This window comes from Varroa destructor, unplaced genomic scaffold (assembly GCF_002443255.2).
Source record: "Varroa destructor unplaced genomic scaffold, Vdes_3.0 BEIS01000002.1, whole genome shotgun sequence".
In the NCBI taxonomy this organism is placed as follows: Eukaryota; Metazoa; Arthropoda; class Arachnida; order Mesostigmata; family Varroidae; genus Varroa; species Varroa destructor.
The window spans coordinates 36,832,475-36,859,681 of record NW_019211455.1 but is presented as its reverse complement, the minus strand read 5'-3'; the positions used below and the strand labels follow the sequence as shown (position 1 = coordinate 36,859,681).

At 38.3% G+C, this 27,207-nt stretch overlaps 2 protein-coding genes across 9 annotated transcripts; one reads left to right on the top strand and one right to left on the bottom strand.

Annotated features, from left to right (window-relative positions):
* Positions 1–733: 733 nt before the first annotated feature.
* Positions 734–10,149, bottom strand: Sym (symplekin scaffold protein). The gene is made up of 12 exons (XM_022791005.2): positions 9,897–10,149; positions 8,828–8,994; positions 8,369–8,524; positions 8,008–8,124; positions 7,351–7,614; positions 6,850–7,085; positions 6,460–6,707; positions 5,492–5,686; positions 5,058–5,295; positions 3,637–4,512; positions 2,870–3,515; positions 734–2,367 (listed from the first exon to the last, which is right to left on the bottom strand). Exons 1-12 carry the CDS (start codon positions 9,972–9,974, stop codon positions 2,217–2,219), a joined length of 3,372 nt encoding a protein of 1,123 aa, XP_022646740.1. The 5' UTR covers positions 9,975–10,149; the 3' UTR covers positions 734–2,216.
* Positions 10,150–11,982: 1,833 nt separating this feature from the next.
* Positions 11,983–26,588, top strand: Plap (phospholipase A2 activator protein). Of its 8 annotated transcripts, none has more exons than XM_086979025.1 (14): positions 11,983–12,276; positions 12,642–12,938; positions 14,548–14,786; positions 15,589–15,708; positions 15,898–16,097; positions 16,514–16,728; positions 17,135–17,364; positions 18,069–18,311; positions 18,432–18,565; positions 19,794–19,923; positions 20,525–20,681; positions 21,014–21,086; positions 21,314–21,414; positions 24,889–26,588. In XM_086979025.1, the coding sequence occupies exons 2-14, from the start codon at positions 12,781–12,783 to the stop codon at positions 25,151–25,153; spliced, it is 2,265 nt and encodes a 754-aa protein (XP_086835151.1). In that variant the 5' UTR covers positions 11,983–12,276; positions 12,642–12,780; the 3' UTR covers positions 25,154–26,588. The 8 variants fall into 8 exon arrangements, with proteins under 8 accessions (XP_086835151.1, XP_086835153.1, XP_086835150.1 ...); XM_086979027.1 differs by lacking the exon at positions 19,794–19,923 and adding an exon at positions 19,701–19,722; XM_086979024.1 differs by having other exon boundaries at positions 11,984–12,276; positions 12,775–12,938; positions 19,701–19,923.
* The last annotated feature ends 619 nt before the right edge of the window (positions 26,589–27,207 follow it).

Below are 27,207 nucleotides of genomic sequence, written 5' to 3'. Positions count from 1 at the left end.
GATAGATTATGCATTCAGTAAGAGTAAAAAAATGAGGCTAGTTGACGCCTAGTACAACAGGCCGCACTACGTATAGACTTGATAAAGTTATTTAGAAAGTTGAGCGAAAGCAACACGTGAGTAACCATGATATCGCCTAGGTACTGAACCTCCACCACGAACCACCAAGTTTTAAACCATTCGAAGGAAGTCGAGTACAAAAAAGTCCACGTCTGAGTGCCGTACGAAAATTTTGTTATCCGCATTTGTGTTTGCACAACTCTACAGAAACATAACGAATTCGAGCCACTTCTCAAGCGGCTGATGTATAATGAAAAGTAATAGCGATCTGTGTCATAAAAAGTACAATTTTTATGTGTGCAGACGCATAAAAATTATTTGCAGACAATTTACCTTCAAGGCGCTCTATTTTAAGTCGGAATAAAGGTATCTTAACTATATCAGTACATCTACTGCAACCAAACTCCAGTTTTCAAATGACGTTAACGCTGACTCGACGGAACATACTGCCCAAAGCATGTGACTTTAAAGCCATTTAGCTGCGGTCTATATGGGCTACTGTGTTTCGAGCATTTGTGAAACAAAATACCACTCGTATTAGTTTTACAAAGAAATTGAAGGAACCAAGTAGCCTCATAGCCCATAGTAACTGAGTGTGTGTGTGTATATATGTGTACATAGGTCAAGTTCAACTAAGGCTGAATCGTAACATGCCGTTTGACAATGCGTCACATTGTTTTTGAAAAACATTTTCACGACTTTATTGGCATAACGCATCGTTCGGATAAAACAACATCGTTGACATATGGACCACATTGCTTATAATAAGATCAGAATTCACCCTGAATAATTATTCGTAACAAAATCACCCATTCAGAAGTCGATTTCACATTGCACAACAAAACTGTGTGTGGTTCTATGATAGATGAATCCTAAAAAATTATCTGCCTAGCTTGGCAATAAATGATTATAAAACATTGGCTTCTCTAGCCATAATCACAGTCTTTCTTGAAGAAAAACGTTTGGTCTTCCGTTTTGTAGATTGACTGACTACTTTGCATGAAATCATTAGTGGCCCAAATAGCTGCATCTTTGGCCTATGTAACCTTACCTATTGGGTCAACATAGGCATAGATATCTTTTAATCAATTGATACTTTCTTGGAAATTAACGAATTATAATAAGGTTACTTCGGTCACCTTGTGGAAGAAGCACCCATACAGCCCCATCCTCCCCTATATATGCCAAGGAGTAATTGTTAGGGTTGAGAGTTGTGTAGTTTGCAAACGTGCTCGAAACGATCACTACGAAGATATTTTTCAGTACGACAATGAACTCACGCACACCTTCATTTATACAAAAACCAAACTCAGATGTTTAATATGCTTCAATACTTAACTTCATCTCGGAAGCTTTTTTCAGTTATTACTTCGATTTCAATACTCTATACAGCTCCTCTTTTTAGAAGTGATTTGAATATTCAACAAAGCAATACTTCAGTTGTCCTTATCTCATCCAAATTGTCAAAAATTAATGCTGCTTCTGTTTGCATCTGTAGCAGTTTCTAGTGCATACACTCATAAATCTCAATTGTATGTTCGTTAAAATAATGTCTGCATATCATTTCCTATAATAAATGTTTTCAGCCATACACTATTCAGTTTCTGCGTATATAACAAAATACGTTTTCACAAGTAAATTATCTTGGAAATTATATAAATTTATAGCGACGGATTTATTAAAGCAGGGCTCCGTACGGGCTCTGCAAAAGCTGTTATACGACCACAGAGGGTCATTTTAATGAACATTCGATTCGCAAAACCCTAATCCAAATCTATTTCACAGCCCTTATATAGGAAAATTCTAAATATCACGTATCCAGCCTTATAACTGCTTTTATAAGGGCGTCGTTTTATTATAGCTTCGAATTCACATCCCACTCACCGGAAACAATAATTATTATCTTAACACCATGACAAAGCTGAATATCTATTGACAAATGCACAAAAAATAATTTGGGTTTTGCTTCTCTCCCTTTACATTAATCATTGTCTTACATTATTACATACAAACTTTTTGACCCTCCGACTTGTATGGTCTGAAATTTATAACGTCGCTTACGATGATAACTAGATTATTACAGGACATTACTTTAAGAAGAGTGGTCAGCGATATGGAGATAACAGTCGCCGACTGACTTGTTGTTTAGATGTACATTATTCTCTACCTCTGGAAGAAGACTGACTACTGTCGTCTTGTTCCATCGGCTGTTGTTGCTCTCCCACTCGAGCCTCCTTTTCAGTCGCTACCTGTGAAGCGACATCTTCGGGAAACAGGATCTTCAGCACCGACAACGGAATGTGAGATCTGTGAAGAGCAGCACACTTTTAATTTTGACAATGAAAAGGAATGCTAATTTTTCACAAAGATATGCATTTTTAATCCATATCATGTTTATCTATGCCCATCTAATCTTCCTTACTACTGATAGATATATAGATTTTATTGCTATTTCGTAAAAAAGTTTTTGGTGATAATCGCTTATTTTTATTCATTTAGTTTGTTAATGCGTATCCCAATTCACCTATTGAAAAACAACATTCTCATACGAACCTCTTTCAGTCAAATAAAAACATGGTTGAGATGCACCACCAGGTATGGGGAAAAACACGAAAACATATTGGAATACAATGGTAGTAATAATAACAATATAAGCGTTAATGCAAAAAACACTGTTTCTGCACACACACATACAGAGATCACATTTTGCGTGCATACTCGGCGTTTGTCATGCCTCGTTGTCTGTTTTTCCATGAAACTTCGCAAAAATCAGTAAACTTGTATAGTTGTTTTTTAAAATGGAACATACCTCTGATGCTGTGTGAGTGACGTGACGTGTTGTATCAAGGGCTCCTTAAGAGATGGCGCCTCATTAAAAAGCTCCTGTAAAGGTTCGGCCGGAAGTTGAATGATAACGTGCAAGCTCTGTGGCTGAGCGCGTTCGCAGCATTTTATAAATCCTTCCCAAACCTTTTTCTGTTTCCACACCTGCTTACTTATAAGTCTTTGCAAGATGTTCATCACGAAGCCTAGCAGACGTGGATAAAGTGTCAATGATTGGATCACAGATCGCATAAGCAGTGTGGGTAAAGGGTTCTGCTCCATGAGCTGTTGTAGTACTAATGCCAGGACATCTTGTGTATAGACGCTTCGTTCAGCGAAGCACAGGGCCGTTGCCTTGATCACTGTCTTAACGTCGCATTTTGATGGTTCGATGTTGTGTAAAGCAACTAGCAGATCTGCTGGCGATATCGGGCCACCAGACTCACCACAACTAAGCAACCGATTGAATACCTCTTTAATGACGTTCGGGTTCAGTTTAATTAATTTTGGTAGTGCTGCTACCACTTCCTTATAAGTTAGACCTGTCAATACCGGTATAAGGAAACGTACATCACCCACTCGTTTATGGTATAAATCACGCACTCGGCGCACAAGCTCTGCTGATGGCGCATCTGAAATGTAGCAAACACAAAATATAGGGAACTATTATTGTTATATTCCTACACTGTTGTTTCAATTATTTAATGCGACGTATAAATATTAGATCCAGAACTATAACTATACGTCACTTACTTTGTTCAGTGAGAAGATGCAGGATTCGAGTGATCAACGTCTCAGCGTGCTTCGGGCAATTTTCAAGCAACAATAACAGTTCAGGGCTTTCCATGCCCATTCCTTTAACGGGTTGCTCAAGCGACCAAAGTATCGTTCTTTTTGTATCGGTCGGTGCTGCTACATAAACGTGCGCCAGATCGTGTATCAGTGCGTGATTAACCGGCAGCAGGGCCAGATAAAGTGTCATACACAATTTTACATCATCCTCTAACCAAACATTGTCACCCTCTTGTTGATTTGGGTAAAGGGTAGCTGGTGGCGATGGTTCTAGCAGTGCCCGGAGGTGCTGAAGAGCGTAATTCTCAACCGCTTCTTTCATCTCGGTTGATTTCTGCGCGAGAATTAAGCACTGTTTGACGGCCTGCTGTCGCACCTCCTCCATGTGGTTGGTTGTCAATTGCAGCAGCAGCTCAAGATAGTGTTTTTGGCGGATGGGTCTATATTCAATTAGAGAACGTAAAATGTGCAGTCCGTGGTTAACTGACACTTCATTTTGGCAGTATTGTTGCAAAATATCAATAGCGTTCTCTGTAACAACCGGAGCCTCCATGAATACCCTTTGAAAGATCACGTCTCGATCCCGTGTCTCTACCTTGATAAGTAGATCCATGAGGATATCATGAACGCACTGTGAGTAGTTTTTTAACGGTGGGTCTGAATTTGGGAGAGCAAGATCGGCCGTATATTCCTCGAAAAGCCACATCATGACAAGGTCCGAGTTCGCTCGAACATTCTTGCAAATGAATTCACGGATCAGCTCCGCTATATCGCCACGCTGCTGCGTAGCCACGCCAGCAATCGTCTTCAGCTGCGCTTTCGAGTGTTTTGTCAGTCCTATGCAGAAAATTACCAGTACGGAAAATATCGACAACAAATATCAATAGCAATAACAAGTCCATTGAAAATGACCAATCTGGTGTGAGCACGTTTAGGAAAGTTCTTCACAGAATTTGTGTATATTTATCGTAGCCGTATTCCAAACAACATCGCAATGGGCTGACTTTCTGAATTGATCACAATTTGTTCGAATCACAAAAAGGCTTGAGCTGATTTGTTTAGTTGTACGATGATCTGATTTATCTATTTATCTAATAGCAAGGGATACATATAAGTGCACGCTTCATTTCAATCTTTAACCAGGTCCCTTTTGTTGAGAGAAAACGTTACAAAAAAGAAACTGAATTTGAGATTATACACGTATATTGTATAATAAATCCTATAACGCAAGGACTCTTAACTCCTTATTTAAATCTTTAATAAAAGCCATAGACTAGAGGTTTTCTTTACCGAGAAAAGACGTACCAAGATAAACCAAAATTAAGATGACATACTTGCACCCTCTAATAGACCCCATAATGAAAACACTGTACGATACTGACCCGTCTTCAGGAGTCTACGTACTGTCGAAACCATAAAGCTTTCCAGTTCTTCCTTGTTCATTGGTCGAGTGACCTCTGCTAGATTTAGGTGAAGGGCTCGCATTTTAGGGATCTCGGCGCCTGAGGGCAGTAGCGGTGGCAAAGCTTCTTCTCGAACTTCCGGTTCTTTCGTTGTTTTTTTGGACCCAGGTATTTTAGTACCGCCAATTGTTTCGATCTGCATTGGCTCCGCAGAGTCCTATTAACAGAAGATGTAGAAAATTTGAGTCCAAAACCGCATTAACGGGAGGTCCCTTGACGGAATGATCAACTGAGGTCGAAGCCCATAGCATTTTTTAAAACATTCATCACATGTAATAGTGGGGTCATTGCAACATAAAAAGTACTATAAATTGTGTATATCTAATCGATAAAAGGATCATTTGCTGGAATACCTGGTTATCTTGCGGTTGACTCATCTCAATTTGAGCTTGACGCATCATCTCTTCAACGCCCTTTCCAAGATTTTGCTCCGTCATTTGGGACGCCATGAGACGAGCCAAATGAGAGATTTGTTGTTCGGTGCCCGCGGAACCGATCGGTGTGTAGGTCTCTTTAAAGGGAGCTGGCATTGCCTCTGGCAGGCGAAGCTAGAATACCAATATGGAATAAAGGTTACTACGTCATGTTTAAAAAGTATGACGATCAGGCCCGGAAAGTAAAGCAATCCTTTATGGTTCTTTTTTTTTTTTATTAATTTTGAAGCTCAGTCCTGTAGGTTTTTAGTTTAACTGGAGCATATGTTGTTGCACTGCAGGATTCGAACCTATTATCACCGCTTTTCAGCTAAGGACTCAGATGTACACGTCATGGCGACGATTTACAACGATCTATAAAAGTCACTAACCTTTAAGGTTACAGCCTTAAAGGGTATCAGTCTAGCTTCTTCTCGCGCAGTCAAATGATTATTATTATGCCATCGTTCTGACACGACGGTTTTGGTGACATGTATGCAAACAATAAGCTAATCTTTTGGTCTTTCAAATTATCTTATAAGAAAACTCTTAGCTGGACGAACAGTAAATAAGCGATTTCCAGGTAGATGCACAACTTAGATTTGTTATTTCTAAAGCTAATAATAAAATCATAATTTTTCTTTAACACTAATTCCTATAACTATATATATATATATAACAATAAAATTCCAAAAGTTAAGATTCTAAATTCAAACGTTATATAGAGCTGCAATCTCTATTAAACTGACATTTTCAAGAATTAACTTTACTTAAGCAATTGACCCCATGTTTAATTTAACACGCTAGCGCAACTGCGATATTTAGAAGAATGGACTCGGCAGTTAACCAAATGAATAAGTAAAGCATAATGAATATTCTTCACGTTACTCAATGGCATCGTAGCGTACCATGCTAACGAGAACAATATCTGTAACGTTCAGCGTCGTAAGACGCGGAGTAAGATCGGCTGCTGTTATATCAATAGCGCTCTGACTAGCGTCCTTGTCGGCTGCTCGATATGCAACGCCACGTGGTCCAGTATCTGCTTCACCGTCTTCATCATCATCGGCAATTCCGCCCACCGAAACAGGCATCATCCAGGGCATCTTAGGGGCAATCGGAGCCTCTGTAGGTATCGTTCGCTTTCTGGTTGATTCTGCAAAGATGAATATTCACAAAAACTTGCTTTGAAGGTAATTTTTCAGTTAAAACGCCTTGCTAATTATTTTCAGTTGTAGCTTCCTTGACCTATAATGCCCAGCTGCATTTTTTTTCGATAATAATTACTTTTGACTCACCCTGAATAAATTTCGATGGAAGTTGTTTGGCTAATTCATGAGGCGTAGCACCCAAGTCGGACAGAAGAGCAGTAAGCTGGGGTGCAAAATTCAAAGCCACTGGGTGCTTGCATAGTAAAAGTAACTGCAATTTGAGGTGTTTACGGACTGACGATACCTGTGACATCGATAACGTTGGCGGCAAATTGGCATGCAGCTTCTCCAAAGCGGCTATAACCCGAGGCATGAACTCCGCACTGTCAGAAGATAGAAAAAGATAATATAGCATACTCTTTAATTGAAACAAACTTGACACCACTTGCCGATAGCTTTCACATACTTTATGTCAATTCCAAAAACGTATCCGTGTCTTACGCAGTAAAAAATAAAAAGCGTACCTAGCTCATATATTGCTTTCCTTAAACATAAGCATATTCAGTTCTGACCTTGTGCTGGGTCCGAACTCATTTAACACTGTATAGTCAGTTTATATGAAAGTACAAAGAAAGTGGACTTGCTCACCGTGAAGTTGCCACGATGACTAAAGCCTGAGTACACGTCATGAGGTTTATTGATGATATATGCTTTGCACCATGGTACGCTACGAGGTTTTCGAGAGTTTTCTTAGCTTGTTGCTCAAGAGTAGTCAACTTAATAACTTGTGCCACGTGTATGGGAGCGTCATCTAAGGCCACATCATCGGCACGTTTCGGTGGTGAATGCACATCAGGAAATGTTTGGCATAAAACGACAGTTTCCATAAACTTGATCACCTGCGTTCGAACTCTGCAACCCGCCAATCACATATGAAAAAAAAAGAAGATATAGTTTTCTCTCTATCTGATTATTAATATAACTTCAAAATCCGCTAGTTAATTAATATCTTAATGCTCTAGAAGCGCCTTATTCATTCAGAACCAGCAGGGGCAAATACGCCTAATCTATAGCTACATAGAAATCGGGAAGATTCTAGTTGAGATCTTTTATCAAAAACATTGTTCGCTCTGTCGCACCGACCATTCTATTAATTTGTATTAGAAGAAAATAATAAGGAAATGGAGAATAAATACTCATACCCACACAGCTAAGATACGTGAAGCAAGAACGACGTATATCAAGTAACATTCCCTTAATAGAGCTTAAACTGAATATCTTTAGGAAAAGTATAGTAGATTCTACCCATCGTTGTAGCTGTCGAGCAATCCAGAAACTGTCTCCCGTATTTGTTGGAAATGATTCCACGTTCTTTTTTTAAGGTCGTCCATGCTCATGGTACTTTTGGATGCGCAAAGCCACCTAAAGAGTGAGAAGTAAATTTTAGCTTACTTTTAGTATTACGACTATTTTCTAAACTTTACTCATTTAAGGGATTCTCACAATTTCGTATCGGTGTCCTGAAAATCACGTTCTGCGGTTACCTATGTAGATGAAATAAATATATAAGCAGTAAAGGTCTCCCATTTCAATTTTCTTTTTGCTATCAGCAGGCATGCAATATAAAATCATTAATAAATATAAATAGGCATTAGAGAACGCTTACTTTAAACAAACTTTGTAGAGCTGTGTGGCAGCTTGTATCGTTCGCTTCTGAATATTTGGATTTTCTTCATTAAGCATCAGTTGAATATTAGCTACGACCCTAGGTAAAATAGCTGGATCGCGTTTGCATGACGCCTCCATAAACCCTACGAGAAATCTATCGAATCAATTGAAATTAATATTACGCTCCCATCAACAGTCGGATTATAGTCTTACAATCACTACATGTAACACATGCCTGGTGAAAGGCTAATAGTTATATTCACATTATATTATATATACATATATATATATATATCTATATATATATATATATTGTACTGTTTCCCGCTCTGGACTAAAGGAAATTAATAAACTTTACAGAAATAGGCTTTCTCAGCGATATCTCATCCGAACTCTTCTTTTACTAGCGGTTAGTTTAAAAAGCAACGAATTCTCTAGAAAACTTTCCTATCCATACTTTTTAACATCCACGCTTCGATCATTTTGAAAAGCAAGAATTTCATCTAGAAAGTTATCGAGTAAACCGGGATCTCTCTGAGTGATCAATTCCTGCACTGTACGTAGATTCTGAATTTTATGCTGTTCCTTCGCAGCTGTTGCAGCTTCGTTCAGCAAGGCGACCACCTATACGCATCGACGATAAGAAAGATTCATGTTAGATGATTGACTAATATTTTCTTAGTATATTAAAGTTCTAAGCTATTAAACTAAGTTCTAAGTTTGGCTTGAATTAACTATTATCGAACATCTGTGTAATCTAGAAATTTGTCAATTACCGTTAAGGCCCGTAAAGCATTGAAAAAGTCACTGTTATGTGCAGGTTCTTCGAAATAATCAAAGTTAATGCACATCCAGGTGATAAAGTTAGATTTGTAAGTCCATGTCTCTACATATTTCACACACAATACAATCTATGTAAAAAAACACATCTACGCCTGAGCTTTCACAATATGCAGAAATTATCATTTAACTTGACCCATGCACAATATGCAACGTTATTTTCAAAATGTTCTGCAATTAGGAACCTTTAATAACAGTTTCATACTGGTGACCTACTTCAAAAGGCATCCATGTCAGGAATTATTATGCTTAGTCCTACTCGCACTGCTGGGTAGGCATGAATAAACTATAACTGGCCCTAGGTGTTACATAGAATATTTTTTCATGAGGTTCTTTATCATTTTTGAGTTGAATAAAGCTGGACAAGAACAAGAGTTCTGTTTAACTTGTTTTAAAGGATTTTAATCGACGCTTTATTATTATTATCGGTGTTCTTAAAGAACGTCACCAGAAGTCTTGCCAAAAAGTTTCATATAGGCAGCCTATTCCAGGCAGGTGGTCGCAATGGTTAACTGATTAGGCAACATCGTTTATGCTTTTAGATACAGTTGGGCGTAAAATCATTGAGACGTGCTTAAAAAAATAACTCTTTATTCGCATATTATGTAAATATTACATGAGTACACTGAGTGATTAAGAGACAACCTAATAATGATCGAATCGTTTTTCACAAGTATCAAACGCACCCGCTGGCTGATATCCTCGGGTCCCGTATCACCCTCATCGGCAAAGAACTGTGCAGCTGTGGGCACCACTTTAGACATCCTGGCGACCTAGGTGTGTCACGCAAATGACCGCTCAATTAAACTCCTGACATCAGTCCTGGATTCAATAATCTAGACGCAAGAATTTCTTTTCTCAATCGAACACTTTCGAAACACTAGAAATGTGTCGATTAAGCCGGTGCGGTGTATACGATGTTCCAGTTATGACGAATGGATGTATGTTTATTTATTTAACTCACTGATGCAGGCGATGTATGCCAGCGGAGAGGGTTGCATACGCTCTACGAGCGCGATTCTTTTACAGCCACGTCATTTAACAGTCTACTTTGACATCAATACAGGTATATACTGCTCGAAAAGTTTCGAAGCGCAAAACATCTGGATTTTACTCATAACCTTTCAAAACGCCGTCGATAGGCGGTAGTGATGCTAAAATGGTCAAGTAAAACACATCAAACACTGAATGACGTGGACGATTTCGATAGTTGCCGCTATTAGCAAATTGCAGGAAAGAATTCATGCATACGAGTTATGAGAATTCTCGACCACGACAAAGACTTGATTAAAAAACTAGGTACAATTTTGAAAGATATATATATCACTTATTTGTTCCCTGTAGATTGGAGAAACCGATGAACACTGTCCTGAGCATTTCGATAATAATGTATATCTACGATGTATATTATAGCGCCTAATCTGAGCTAACCTAAGACTAAATCTGAGCAAAGCGTTCGTAGAATTCATAAAATTCAAAAGTCACTAAGGAAAATATATTAAGTTTGTACAAGCGTATCGTCTTTATCAATTGAGCATATTAAATGCGCTTAACAAGCCTACATAACTCCAGCCGTTTAGTGACAATATTGTATGTTGTAGGTTATGAGAATTCTCGACCACGACAAAGATTTGATTAAAAAACTGGATACAATTTTGAAAGACTTTAGCAGATATTATTGAGATCATTCCCTGAGCATAGTGAACGTCGAGACTAAAGAGAATGATAATAACAATGACTGTTCTATAATTTACGCGCTTTGATCTAGTGTATCCATGTGGTTCAAAAACCCAATTTGTCTAAAACCAGTTGTGATAAAGCTCCTTCTGCCCCAAAAATCGAGCATTGGAACGATGCAATTGATGCAAACCTTTGCACGTAGTAATACAGACTCACACAAACCAACAGACAACTCACAGAGACAGAAAACTGGTGAAAAATAGCAAAAGCTGCAGGCTATGTTTTTGTGTGCCACCCATTTAGCCCTGAACGCAATTATACGCAACAAGGACATTTTTTTACTCACAATATTTACTTATGAGTAAATAGTTTGAAGGATTTAGAATACAGGTTAACCTCGCAATTGCAAGGCTTTTTTAATCTATATACATATATATTCGAATAAATTTACTCATATAAGTTCCAAATTTCAATGCTTCATTATTCTTGGTGGCTCAAACACAATGTCTGCCACAAATCTGATATTATAATGGATCAGCTATACAACGCAGTAGAAATAACTTCCTTTCTTATAAATAGTGTTAGAATATCGGCATCGAGGAAACTGCAGTAACCTCTCTGTTTACTCTTAAAACTTCGGTAATATTGTCACCGTTCGTTTTGGCTTCCTTCGAATTTACCATAACTATTTGTTTGATTTTATTTGAATCAATCTCTGCAATAATTTTAGATGTTTTCTTAAAAAAACGAAAATACTTTATTTGATAGAAGAATGGGCCTGAAATTAAAAAGTTGTGAGCAAAAAATCAGCACATAGTTGCAAGTTCATCTGAACGAGCATTTTAAAGACTGCGGTATCACATTAGAATACTTCATTGCTTCTTCCCAGAAGGAAAAGGAACTGTGCTGAAAAAGTTGTTTAACCGATAATCTAGCGACCGTATCGAGCACATATATTATACCGTGAACTTTTAGTAAAGCAGGTTTAATTGATTCAAGCTAATGAGTTCCATTTCGTCTTGTAAACTCCCGGGCTACTCGGAAATCGTCTGCTATATCCGGGTTCAAAATGACCTGCATTTGCGCGACTCTCTCTCACTCTGAATGCAATGGCGCTGATTCGAGCTGACACGAGCTTTTGTTATTGATTCTTTAACTAACGCTGTATGACCGTCCCATTGATCTCATGTTGGGATAGCGCCGTCACAGTGTCCCAACTAAAGTTTTCCAGTTCGGGTTCTTTCATACCCAATCGAATAAAAAAACTGGAACGTCAAAGGTTTCGGAAAATTTAAACAGCCATCAACATTAGTGAAATCGTATCCATATTATTATACTACAAGTGTTTCTAATATAGCAGGCGTGTTTTTCATATTCCGTGTAAGGGTAAGTGTACTTGAGCATGTGTTTGGCTCTTAAAGTTTTTTTTATCCACTTGGGACTCTGGTTCTGAATATTTACTGGATGATCTATTGGTTGATCTGTAATCACAGTTGAATAAGTGAAGGCTCGGACAAAAAAAACTAGAGACAGTGACATCTCATCAACCAAGGATACAGAGAATAGTGAAACCAAAAGAAACAATAAGAGGCTGCATTTGGAAGCTTGGGTTGAGAAATTCATCATACCGATATATAATGATATAGAAATTTAAACAAAAAGATTAGTAGAGCGATGGTGGCGCTCGTGCGCTATACATTCCTCTTCCGCTCGTAACCGCTCCCTATCTGTTACTTGTCTTACTGTTCTAGTTTGTAATTGAAGAGTGGTACTGGTGGATTCCTTTTTAAAGGGAAAGACGTACGGTTGGAAACAAAAAAACATAAAAGGGCAAATTGAGCATACAAAGAGCGTGTGATAAGCGTACTATATTTCGGCGGGTAGTTGGCGATGGCAACAGAAGACGGCATCGCGGCGAGTTACATGCTTCGCGCCACCCTGGTGGGCCATTCACAGGATGTTCGTGTAGTGGCCACCTCCTGCTTTCCTGAAGGCGCGATCGTCAGTGGGTCGAGGGACCGCACAACACGGATCTGGACGCAGAGCGAGTACGTTTTCAATGGATGCTCTCAACTGCATCCTATGTATTTCTTTTTATATTTAGGAACTTTTTAACGTTTTCGCTAACGTAGCATTAGGTGACAGCTATTTCATTATATTCGAAAGTGACACTAATTATTGACACGGTATACGACAACTGAAAGACAATATGATCGTAGGACAAATTTTACTAGTAAATTTATTTTTGCATTTTGTAGAGTTCGTAAAAATGTCTTTGTGTTTTGAGGCTTCGAATCTCGATACAGGTTCATGTTCATTCTGTCTGTTTCTATTAGACGCTGGGGAGTCTAATCCGAGTTAGCAACCATCGTAGTCTTTTAATCACTAGAGAGCCCGCTGAGCGCAGCAGACGGTATTCATTAATGGCAACTGACAACTGTTGATTCACATCGAGGCAATTTCGGCTGTGAACTGAATGAACAAAACAACTGAAGTAGGCGAATCGCAGCTTTAAAGTAGCCGCTCTTGGTTTCACGTGTCAGTGATGACTACGCGGATTTCTAACTGTTTTTACCAGTTTTTTTTTGTAAAGGGAGATTGCGTTTAAGGGGTTTTAAGGTAAGTTTTTGTCATGCAGGGCGTACAAAAAGGATGGTAGTAGGTATTTAAGACTAGGGCTGTTATATTGGTTATGCCTACTTAGATAGCAATCCAAGCAACGTTTTTAATGCACTTTAGGCTGTTTCGGTAAACGCGTGGCTAGTTATTAAACAGAGAATACTTATTTCAAAGCAAATGAACAAAATTGGATGTTGTAGCCATTTAATGGTCCTTATTATTTAATGGTTGTTAGGTTCAATAAGCTTAGCATTCATCCTTGTCGATATTTTTCTTGCATTACCGAATTGTTTAACCAGTCCATTTCTCCGAGACAGATGTCTCGTTTGTTGAAGCAAGCATCGTCGCTGGGTATTAATACATAGAATTTAATATTGGTCCTTCGGAGGCGGTATAATGAAGTATCTTTTTTTTTGTAACCAGTAGGGGGATGGTAATTGTGTCTTGCAAATTATAGTATTCGTTAGCTGGTCCTACTCACAAATACCACTTCATTTCGAGTAAGTAATCACCAACTAAAAGCGAAGAAAAATATATTTATTTCAGTTACTTTTATGGAGGCTCTGAATAACATCAGACCAAGCTGAACCGTTGTAGTTTATATGAAGGAAAAGCGAAAAATCGACACTGAACAGTAATATCAAGGCGGGGCCTTATGGAAACCGGTTTTACTGTGGTTTTGTTAATTGTGTAAATTTTACATTAATAAACTAACAGATAATTCAAAGCGATTTAGGTAGTGAAATTACTAATTAATTTAATGAATTAAATAAATTAATAATAACATTAATTTGTATGTTTTTTAGTAACAAATTCATAATATATATTGTAAGTTAAAAATCAATATGGCCCTTCTATATAAGCTTTTACAATGACCTTACGACAGATTCTATCACTATAGGTCGATAGTACTATATGATATATAGCACTATACGATAGTACATATTTTACTTTAATCCTTATCTGACACGTTTGTTCTGGATACAGCGTCTCATGCAGCGATAGGTCAATATTTTTGTTTTCTCTATAATTATCTAGGGATCCTTCGTCGGTGTATTCGGAATCACAATGCCTTCAGGGCCCGACTGGCTTCGTCTCAGCAGTATGTTGTATGCCACCTTCAGATCAATTTCCACAAGGTCTCGTTTTCGTCGGATCGCATGACTGTAACATTTACTGCTTTAATCTTGACGGAAATGCACCGTTGCATAAACTGCTGGGCCACTCAGGTGCCGTATGCTCGTTAGCTACTGGTCAATTCGGCACTCTCGTATCTGGTAAGTAATCGCAAAGCGACGGTTTCTAGTGAATAAGCGATCACTAACAACAGGCAAATAATCAGATCCTGTGTCTGCAATTGCAGCATAGCAACAATACGCGTTATAGTACGCGTGCGCCATATGCTTTGGTTCCGGATTGAGGCGGTCGTAAATTGTTTCTTAAAGCTTATGTACCTGTGTCTTTTGTATCAATAGTACGATGGTAACTCCAATCGTTTGTATCTTAAAAGTCAATAATATTCGTTTATCCACCGGTTTCGCGCATTAGCTTCATTACTAATGAAGTATATCAGGTACCACATACCTCGTCAGGCATAAGTCTCTAAGCCATTGCAAAGTATTCATTTCGCATTTTGTCGAATTAGCAAAAGATATACAAATTATTGCAATAGAAATTCAATAGAACGTATGTGTTCTATACTATTCCTGTATTCTATTATACAATTTCTAAAGAATATTTGAATGGCTACAGCAGTCATTGTTGTAGCAGTTGAATTTTAGACATATCATACCGTTGTGCCATTATAACATAGCAGTATGGAAATTGAGAAAATGCAATAAAGTACCGCGGTTACAAATGTGTGAGATTGGTTAAATTCGCTGTTTATCGCAATTATTTGCATGTAAGCTGTGAAGGAACATTCTGAAACTTTCATGAGACTTTTCTCAAATTACATCACACCGTTTTATGTGATATATTGGTACAACTACGTTATAAATGATTACGTGCTTAAAGGCAGTGTTAGTAAAGATTTTATGCGTTATTATGCTGCATTATTTTGTGCAATTGTTTTTATAGGTTCCTGGGACAAAACGGCTAGGGTATGGTCGGGTCAGAAGTGCATGTTGACTTTAGAAGGTCATCAAGGAGCTGTGTGGGCTGTAGCACTCATGCCGCAACAGGGGCTAATTCTTACGGGTAAGGTTCTACATCTACCATGCGGTGTTTTTGGGCTTTTGAGCCTCTTAGGGCCAATTGCAGGGTTTATATGGAATTCTCTTTTGAAGAATGTGGCCTTTTTATTTATTGTCGATTTAGTCAACCAACATCCCTCCACCAGGTTGACCCTTTTAGGTTGACAAATTCGTGGTATAATATGTTTTTAAGTTGCCGGGTTTGCGTTTTCAGGTTCGGCAGATAGAGCGATTCGTCTGTGGAGGGCTGGTGCTTGCGAGAAAACATTTACAGGTCATGAAGATTGCGTTCGTGGATTGGCAGTTCTGTCCACCAAAGAATTTCTTTCATGTTCAAATGATGGAACTATTCGCCACTGGGAGACGGCGGGTGACTGTCTGCATGTCTACAAGGTTCGGTCGTATTCGTATTTTGTACCATAATAGCCTCGTGATATTTTGTTCGAGATTTACAGCACCCTTTATTAGTATATATAAACACTTGTTACATTCATATGTATTGCGTATTTCACCGCACAAACGTTGGGTGAACGATACTTGAATAGTTATAAATATTTGATCAATGTGGACAAATCTGTCAGATGGATCCAAAAAGTGCTTGTTATAGGTGCAAACAGGTGAATAAATCTCAAGAATATGAAGAAATGTAGATTCGAAAGTAGCAAAACGCGAAGTCGTATCAAACACGCTCCCTGTACAGTAATTTCAGCAGATGGTGTTTAACAAATTAACTAGCGAACCTACGATCGTCAAAAGTAATTACCGCGGAATGTTTCTTATATGGAAGATTGTTTTTTAATTGCTTGCAGGGCCACACAAGCTTTATTTACTCAATTGTTGCCCTAGAAGACAGTGACTTTTTCATATCATGTGGAGAAGATGGTACTGTTCGCGTATGGACTGTTCGGGGTGATTGTCAACAAACACTTCGCATGCCATGTCCAACCGTATGGAGCGTTACGCTTTTGCAAAATGGAGATATCGTTGCAGGATGTAGCGACAATGTGGCTAGAGTTTTCACAAGGTACCAACAATAGAACATCGAAAAGCAAGAGTTCTGTCTTGTGAGCAGTACTAAGCGTTATTGAAGCGTGAGAGAACTAAAACCATCTCAAAATTTCTAACAAATAACTTGAATTACTCACAAACGACCATTTTAAAATTAAAATTATGTATTCTTTTTTAATCCGATTCAACTTTACTGCGTTGAGACTTTCAAATATGGTATAATGCTCGTAAAATTTAAAACCAATATTACCATTAAGTTGAGCATCTGATTTAAGTTTAAACGGTCTTGGTGGCGCGTGCAAGCGTTACAACGTGAAATAGCCGCAACTATGTTCTTTTGTAGTTAATTCTTGATGCAAGACAAAAGTCTTAAAGCGTTATCATAAGTCTAAAAACAGGTTTTTGTAAACGGAAACTTACAGGTACGAGGCGCTTAAGGCTAGTCCATCAGAAATTCGTGCCTTTGAAGAAGAGGTTGCAAAGTGTACTCCAGCACCGCAACAGCTTGGAGACATTAAAACCGAGGACCTTCCTGGTACAGAAATGCTTAAGGAACGCGGCAAACGCGAGGGACAGACGATTCTTATTAGGGATGGTGCTCAGGTGTCTGCTTACATGTGGTCGATGGACCAGCAAAGCTGGAATAAAATAGGTAAGAAAGAAGTCAAGGTACAGATGCATTGAAGAGCAATAGCATAACATGAATACTTGTTACAACTTTGACAATAACAAATTGTATGAAAAAGGGAAGAGTCTAACGTAGAAAAATATTTTTTTAGACTCAGGGGAATATGCAATCATGCACTAACTCATACCGACCCATCGTTTCATCTAGAACTCGCGCAATAAACGCCATAGATAGAAATTATTCAGAATAATTTTTTAAACAGATGTTTTTGTGGATTTTTTTTTTTTTTAGGAACTTGGCAATTCTAAAAAAAGTTTGACGGTCTCCAACACAATTTTATGTACGATCTATTTTTTCTTTTTGCTTTGTGAGTATATACTTAGATTGCGACGTTTAGCTGAAAATCAAACCGGAAAACAATAAAAAAATGTATCTAAAAGGAGATAACACTTCAATTAAAATAGCATAATTGTATTAGCCAAGATTTGATTTTCATAAATATACTTTTTCCCTCCTTTTTTTTGTTTTAAAATAGAGGTTTTTATCTGAGTGTAGAGCAAGGAATTTACACAACTACTAATGATTATGTACAGTTAGAAATATCAGTATTTGGGTGAAATTCAACGCGAGTGTTTCCTTTGCGAATTTTTCCCTCCTTATGACATCAAAACATGCTTGCATGGCTTCGCTAAAGGCACACATCTTTTCATCTTGGTTCATTTTCGTAGGTGACGTCGTTGGAACTCCGGACGGCACTGGAAGTCCAGGCTCAGGAAGCAAAGTCATGTACGAAGGCAAAGAATATGATTTCGTCTTCAATGTTGACACCGACGACAACTCTAAGCCGATCAAATTGCCATATAATGTTAATGAGGATCCTTGGCATGTAGCACAAAGGTTTATTCACCAGCATCAGCTGCCGCAAGACTATTTAAGTAACGTCGCTAATTTTATCATCACTAACACCAAAGGTTCGTTGCTTACGCTATTTGAAAAAGCCATAAATGTACTAAAATGTGTACAAGCTAGGCTGTAATTGTGTATGTGTATAGTGTTACGTGATAAGTACCGTCGTTGCTCCCTAATTTCAGGTGTCACCCTTGGAGCAGAGGCGCCATCTCAAGATTTTTGCGATCCATTCACGGGAGGGAATCGTTATGTACCGGGTTCCAGTCGCGGTATTTCTATAGATGTCGCTCAAAATGGCAATACAAGTCCAGGAGAGGTGAGTGACCCATTTATACATATTTTATCTAAGCTCACTTAAGGCTGTATTCCAGCCTATATTAGGCTTTTTCTCTGATCCTAACCAAATAAAAACAAATATTTAGCGATTTCTTAGATCTGCTTAAAAGGTAATTTCCGAATGCTTATTCAATATAACCTCTTTACCTCGATTATTTTTTGTTTGCCTTCTTTCATTCGGGGCCTAAACTGTTTATACGTTCATTTCAAATGTTTCCTTTGAAGTTGTCTTGCTAGTATAAGTGAGCCACTCGACACTGTCATGCAAAAACTTGTTAGACACTTTCTTAATTACACCCTACATAATAATTTAACGTCTTCTTGTTGTATGACGGCCATATGTGCTAATTCCAAAACGTGTTTATATTTTCAAACACTAAGTCCTGCACTAACAGGAAAATCATCTCACTTGGAAATGCATGATTTTTCTTTATAACACGTAGATAAACTTTTTGTGAGGTGTTGTAATTTGTCGGAGAAGTACGGTGGCGTGACGTCTCATGCACTGGAAAACTCTCTTAGAATATAAACATTAGCCAGCAGGCAGTCTCTAAGTCACTCTAAGTCAACGATGGTGCTTAAAGTTGATTTTTGCAATGATGAGAAAAATATTCTTCCTCAAAGAACCGAGAACCGGCTGCTGTGTAACCCCTTAGAGAATCAAACAGCAAACGAAGCCGATCAAGTTTTTTTGCTGGACCCTTCGAAGAGCATCTGTCGGATTTTTAATGTGTAATGGTGGTCGTGCCCATTTAGAATTTCTTCGCTGCCGACGTGAAACTTATCGATCGTCTTAATTTTTGAACGACATTCACTAGCGCTTCGTTTTTTGTCCTTCGTACATTTTTCGAGCTTATGTTGGCTTGTTTTTCAGCCGAATTTGCATTTGGGAAATGATGCACTGTCGATTTAGGGTAATTGTAAAAGATTATAATCTCAATGAAGCTTTGCTATACGAGAAGAGGTCGAATAATAACTAAAATTTGCTGAAATTCTGATAACAACGCACTATTTTTCATCATTTGGGCAACCATGACGTTCGTATTGAGGCAAGTACGGAAAGGCTAATGATACGCACAAAATGCTATCACACAATAATGACTCGTTGTTTACAGGTGAAACACCTTCCCTACACCGGTAAATGGATCGCTTTCGACATCGCCAATACATCTGGCATGCTAAATAAATTGAAGGAATTTAACTTACAGGTTCCACCAGAAAATATTGTTCGTAATGATGGAGACTTAGATGCCCTCAAAGATTTGGTTGAATGCCGAGTGGATACTTTGGAGGAAAGTCACATCCGCACTCTTGAAACCCTTCTTCAATGGCCCAGTGGTCTGTAGTATTCATTTGTACAAAGATGCAACAATAGCAAAAATCACAAGCTACTTTTCAGCCTTATTCTAAAACTCTGATGAATAGCAGCCAGTTGTGTGCTAAATCGGTCTCTTAAGCAGCATCGGGTACTCCGAGAAGTCACATCCGATTAAGTAATGACTAGAAAGCTCTTCCAAACTTGGCTTTCAATCACGATCACCCACAAGTGGATTACATGCATATCATACTATTTTTCAATCCTATTGGGAGTAAATGAATAGAGAAGCTGTTTTTCTCTTACGCTTTAATACTGGTTAAATATATTTTAATGGAACATGTGTTGTCTTTGTTCAATATACAATTAAGGACATATTAATTACTAATAGTAACCCACTTGCTTGTCCTTGCTATGCAGTTATGCCTCGTGAATACCTGATGTCCTTGGCATAACAATAACGCGTTCTAGGTATTTGCAGGGTATTGAAGATTAAGCTGCTCAGTGAAGTAAATTTCGGAAATACGCTTATTTGTAGGTGTTTTTCTAAATTATCTAATTAGCGATTTTCGTCATTGATTTTTTATTACATCGTTACATTCTGCTTTGCTGTGCTAATCGTAGAGTTCATCTTTCCTGCTCTGGATGTGTTACGGTGTGCAATTCGTAGTGAAGCGGTTAATTCTTTGATGTGTGGTGGCGCGGGAAGTTCGCAACTGGTGGCTCGAATTGCATCCCTTATTGCTTCACCTGCTCCCGCAAATCGGATGCTTGCACTCAGGTAGGCTATTCCTGGAACGGTACTTTTTAACCCGAAGGACAAAGTGATACTTTGGTTTAATAGCCTGCATTATAGATCATCTATTGTTCGTAATGTCTTGTTAGGTTAAAAAAGTTTGATTGATTTCCTAGCATTCGCTGCCTTCAGTCAACTAAAATACAACGTAAGACTCTATGATTGTCTATTACTACTTTCGTGCATAAAATGTTTGATGTATATTTTAAAACTCGAATTGAATCGCTGATTTTGATGGTTCGCATCTGAAATTTCTTTCCATTAAGGTGGGATGTTTTCGGTATGAAGCTAAAACTATTATAATGTCTGTATTTTAGGTTCTTTGTCAACATGTTTCTTCGGGAAGCGGGTCAGCGATTAGCCAATCGCGAATGGGAAAAAATTTTAAAGGTATTCCTTTGTCTGCGATCCTTTAATTCCGGTTACTAGTTGATAAAATGCCTCCACTAATATACTTGAGTAGATTGAGTCATTCGAAGTTTGTTTTCAATAATTTACTATAATTTGTTTCCTCGTGTTCGATTTCACTGATTTCATGTTTTTCCATGCATATTGACCAATCGTAAATGTGCACTAATGCCACTACAATTGAAATATTTGATTGTCATCTATGTTAGGTTTCATCCGAGTTTGGGTTCAACGGAAACAAAAACACCCAAATTGCATTGGGCTCACTCTACCTTAACTTCGTCCTTCTCTGTAACAGCGAAGCTGAACAGTAGGTGTCTACCAATTTGCAACAGCGAAAATTAACTATCTAACTTATACTTACAAGGAACGTCTTACCAGATCGTCCTTCTATAAACATTCTTTTTTTTTTATAACTCGTTGCATAGATTTCGAAGCAACTGTTATACAACAAATTAGGAAGCGACTAAATTTTGTTTTTGAACGGAAAGATATAGGGGAAGTCATAGTAGCCGCACTGACTGTAAAAAGTAAAAAAATTCTAAATGAACGAAACACGTTGATTAACCTAATGGCATTGCAACCATACACAGGCTTGAATGTATACATATTAGTACTTGTGCTAAATTATACAAAAATAAAAAGGTGTTTCAGCTTATTCCAATGTTCGTTTGAATTGAGACACCACATGGGGTGAATTGAGACAGACTATTATCTAGTATATATTTCAATCACAAATCGCAGCCTAGAGAAACATCTGTCGCCACATTTTTCTTTAGCCATTGATTGATAGCATACGTTTATAGGTGAAATTTACGAAATATCACGAAAGCAATAGATTTTATCACCTCCCTACTGTATGTATTTACTGTCGCTGGTGATTATGGATGGTGATCAAAAAATTGTGCTAAATTAAATGCTTATTGAGCTCACTATTTAAACTACGCAATGTATCAATAAGAGAAATACTATAGTTCGTATAACGTACACGATAATCGTCCTATCGCCGAATGACTTCTCGTCCGTAGAGACGCAAAGCATAGACGGCGACGGAGGATTCATTCGGCCAGCCTCTCGCATTCTCTCTCTCTCTTCTCCTGCTCATCTAAGCATATCCTGCCAAGCCTGACGGGGTTAATTCTTAATCTATCTATCGAGTAACTACAGTCAAGACTACTAGAGTCAAGTCACAATGACATTCCAAATGCATAACTCATTAATGACTAAAATGTAAAACGTGCAGTTATCTCTATTTTTCAACAACTACTCTGCCATAATTTGGGCAGATTTGCAAATGTGTTGGGCTGTTGGTCCAAGCAAGCATGAGCTATAACTGAATCACATTCAGCATATCTTATCCCGTTCCTGTTGACGTTGATGCTCCTTGTGAACCTTCGTTGCTGCATATACCAGTATCCGCGCCGCCTCTGGCTGCAGAGCAGTAAGTGCACGCTGCAGCTTCTACAAAAAAAAAACTTCACTAAGTACGTTGGAGCGAGTGAATGTTACTTTCTGATGTAGGTTAGCAATACTGGTCGGTGCCGTATTGCATGCTCTTTTAAATTATGAAAAAACTGAGTTGTCTAACGGCATCGAATATTTCACGAAGTGCTGTAAAAATTACATGATTTCGGAGTCCCTGAAATCACTAAGATGGGTAGTACTATTTGATCCATTCGAGCAACAGAGCAAGGAGGCATTATTAATATAGGAGAAAACATGAGGAACGGTAGCATTGCATTTTGGCAACGGTGGAATTGCACTGTTGGTAGAAAACAACTTGAATACTTTTCGGCAGATATTGCTCGCCGCAATTAACAACAATCTTCTCTGGCCACGACTTTTAAGCAGGTTTGTACTGTCGCGCATTCAGACTCGTCACAGTTATAGATATTTGAAGCTCGAAAGTAAAATTCTTTCTTTGGATGCTCCTAAGTCCGATGCTCCAAAAAATTTGCCGGTACTCCTCTTAGTGAGGCCTCCAGCACATTAATGCTTAGTTCTGGGTTCCTTTTTAGGAACTATTTGTCTACACCGGAGTTGTTGCTTGTCCAATTTTCTGGTACTTTTTGGCTTACAGCGCAGATATACATGCATGCAAACTGAATTGCCGTCTTCCTCTTTAAGCCGTGATATAACTTACTACACATGATTACTTTACTAACAGTTTGTTTTTTGCTTGCAAGCAGACCACAGACCATTATCCTTACATAAGAAGTCTCGTATTGCTCCTGCTTTTTTGCTTTTCGTGGTGCTTAGTGTACATGTGTACATACCCTGGTTCACTCTCAAGTACAGTAATATAATATCGACCGTGGCTTCGTGCCACATGCTTGCTTGTTGCCTGGCATTTCGGCCTACAAAAAACATTACGGAAAGAAAGTCTATTAAACACAACTAAGACTTAATACCGTCGTCTACCGGACTTTACTATACCCGAGTCTAGAGCTTCGTCTTTGGGTATTTCATCTCCAGAAGCTACTCAACAAATACAAAGTACAAAGAGTGCTGACTACTTTAGGTTGTGGGTGCTGCAGTCGTTCGAGAAGCTTTTCACCGCTTTCAACGATGAGTAGAACCATAACGTTATTTTTTCATGTGTGCCGATTTTTTTATTTCCGGTACGAGCTAACTAAGTTAGAATATCGATTTACAGGTAAATACTGTAGGAAACAGCTCATTTGGTTTGATGTTAACTTTGTAGGTTTGTCGTTGCATAAAGAGATTAACACAAAGGAGTTAGAAAGAAAAAAAGTTAGATTGAGAAGGCTATGATCTGCTGGCAGAAAATCTTAGGTATCAGCTACGCACGTATAACGACGAAAATAAGGGGTTAAATCTACTCTGAGGAATGGATGGCTATGTTTTACATTTGCAAATGTTCGACTTGATTGGTGTAGACTATCACCTACGCTAATATGACTTGAGCACTACAAAACTTGCGCGGTTGCGCGAAAGCGATGATAGTAACGCATGGAAACATCACACTGGCTGGAGTGCGTAACCTAAATGCGTATCTCAAGGCAGCCTAAAGACATCTTTTGAACATACCTCAATTTTAAAAAACAGCTAAATTAATCAAAACGTGAATACCGCGGAATTAGAGGAATACGTGGTTCGGCTGACGTTAATTCTATGTACTAATCACGATATATTACTGGACGGTAGGTATATAACGTTACGAAAATGGTTTACGACTTATGCGGAAAACATATCTGTAGAAATAACGATTACCCAATGATTTCAACGTGATCTTACTTTAAGGTATTATTAGCTTCCTAGCAACCATGCTACAGCTAACCGGCCGCTTACTTAAGATTCAGTGTCGCAACTCGAATCTTATTTTGGTACCATTTCCATTTTATATATTTTATATATAATAGGCTGCCTATATATATAATAATAATAATATATATATATATAGGCAGAGAGAGAGAGAGTGAGGAATTGGTTCTGTCTGGATATGTCTTCTAACGGATTTTGACGTGCTATTGCCACTGATGCTGCCGCCAACATCACCATTTCCGCCTGTTTACCATTGACAACTTATGTTACCACAGCGCTGCCGTAGCATTAGGACTAATAGTGGAAAAACATTGGTTATAATTTATTTGTTATTACTGCTATATATTAGGTATCCATTAAGTCCAGATTAACCTCAGGACCACCTAGACGAAAAGGTAGAATGCGTATATCGTAATTACTAAGTCATGTCACTCAATATTATCATTCTAATTTTCGTTAGACCTATGACCTTGAAGTCTTTTCTGTTCTGTCTTCACAGAGAGACGAACACGTTCCGTTCGCAGTGGCTAGTTCGCAGTATGGCTGAAGTGATTTCCCGCCTTTCGGATCCAGAAGCCCAGTTCAGGTTGCTGCTGGCCCTAGGCACTCTACTCCACGGCAACCGCGACCTTTGTAGTCTCGCCTCCCGACTCAATTTGGCTGACACATTAAGTGATCTATGTACGCGCGGTCAGGAATCTGTCAAACTTGTACAATGCGCCCAACAATGCATTAATTACGTTTTCGATAACGCGACTCCATGAAGTTGAGGAACGATGGGTATATGCTACGGTGATTAATGATAGTACTTTCGCCAATTTGATTGATGCCTGTTGCAAAGCAATCCCTGGTCAGCCGGAATCAATGCGTAGAGCTAAATGGCTATATTGCTAAAGTTTTAGTTCTAACGACCGCTGTGGTCGTACTTCACCCCCCAGGTAGATACTCAACATGAAATCGAGGATCTAGGAAAATATCAGTTAGGCTCAGATTTGTTTCAGCCGAAATGCATAATTTAATGGTGATAGAGAAGCAAATTCGTTGGTTTTGAGGTAAAATAGAATGCAGCTTGAACTGAAAGAGAAGTGAGAAATGAACGAGAATATAAACCTATTAGTATACGAAGGAGGAGCTGAATACAACGGTAACAGTATAACTCCACCTAGTACAACCAATAGAAGTATTAATAATAATAATATCGATGATAATGATCATTCTTTTGGTGAGGTCACTATTTATGATCACGGTTGTTACTACTCTAATTGTGGGAACGGGAAAGACAGATGCCATTTAGTGACAACATTTAAATAAAGCAAGATATATATATCGTGGTTAGCTAGAAAATGAGCGATAACGGAATCACAAAGTCGGAAAATCGAGACAAGCTATTGCGAGATAATCTAAGGTCGTGTTGTATTTTTCGGACAGGAACCGAAGCTTTTTTAAGATAGGAACACGGCAGAGCTTGCAGTTTTTATAGCACGTGATGACAGAACTGCTACTAGAAATTGGATTAACCGAGAAAAAGAATGTTATTATTAGTCAGTTTCAATTAAACCGTGGCGTTTGTTTAGTCTTTCTGTACACCCGGTGCCGTTTAGCGTTTATAGAAAGGTTAGTTAGTTTTTGTAGATACAGACAGATATTACTCTATCAATCGTACATTTCTCGTTGATGCTGAATAACAAGACACAATTACTTATACTTATATAAGTAATATATACTTCTTGTGGCCTTTCCTTATGCACCACACGTCCTTTATCCTAAGCAGTGAGAACTTATAAGAAGAATATGTTGTAATCGATAATGCACAAGTCAAGTCATTAGCAGGACGAGTTGTCAAAAAACCTTAGTTCAAAGATAGCTACCTCGACCGTGTTATGTGGAGAAATTACGTCTTACGAAAACGATGAGCGTACTTCTACTACCGCTAACTTCTGCGAGTCACTCATTTTTGGATTGCAATGAGTGGGTGGATAGTGACAGATAATGCACGATAATTTTTGTACGTACGCTTTCAGCAATCGTTAAACTAAAGAAAAATTTGAGAGACGTGGCTGTAATGGTCACAGTATCTCTAAATGCAAGTATGTATTTTGATTCAATAGAACCCCCTGCCTCTTCACCAAATATCCGAGTGATCGTATACGCAGTTGCAAGCCGAAGATGATGAAGAAAAAATAAATTAACCGCAGATAATTCCATCGTCCATTTATTTTCGCTTCTAAGTCCCCTAAGCGTTTTATCAATCGGTCTATCTAGAGGATAGAACTCATATATAGCCATTGCGATGTGAATTCGTAGGACACGTGCAAGAAATTGCTAGCTTCGCTCCATGAAGTCAGATGTGCTTATATATGACGCAGCAAGCTTGAATACAAAGACTTTGTTCTTACACATAGCAAAGATAGCTTATTTAGGGTCACACTATACGAACTTTCACTATTTGAAGGAAAGCTACGTCGATCTTATAGTTCTCGCAGCATTTACCTATTAAACAACGGCAACGACATGCGAAAGAACAGTCGATCTTATAGTTCTCGCAGCATTTACCTATTAAACAATGGCAACAACATGCATGCTGCGGTTCTATATTTGAGAACCGACTGCTTTTTTAAAATGTTTTGAAATGGTAATCGTCTCTATTAATGACAAACTACGCATGTAGGTTAAATCCGATGTATCTGATAAAGCCAGCGTATAAAATTGAAGTTCGTCAGGTTTAATTAAATTTTAGAGTATTTATTTTAATTTTTTATTTTATTAGTAAATTTTTACTGGGATATTCTACGTCATAGAAGGCATTTCCTGTTAAAAA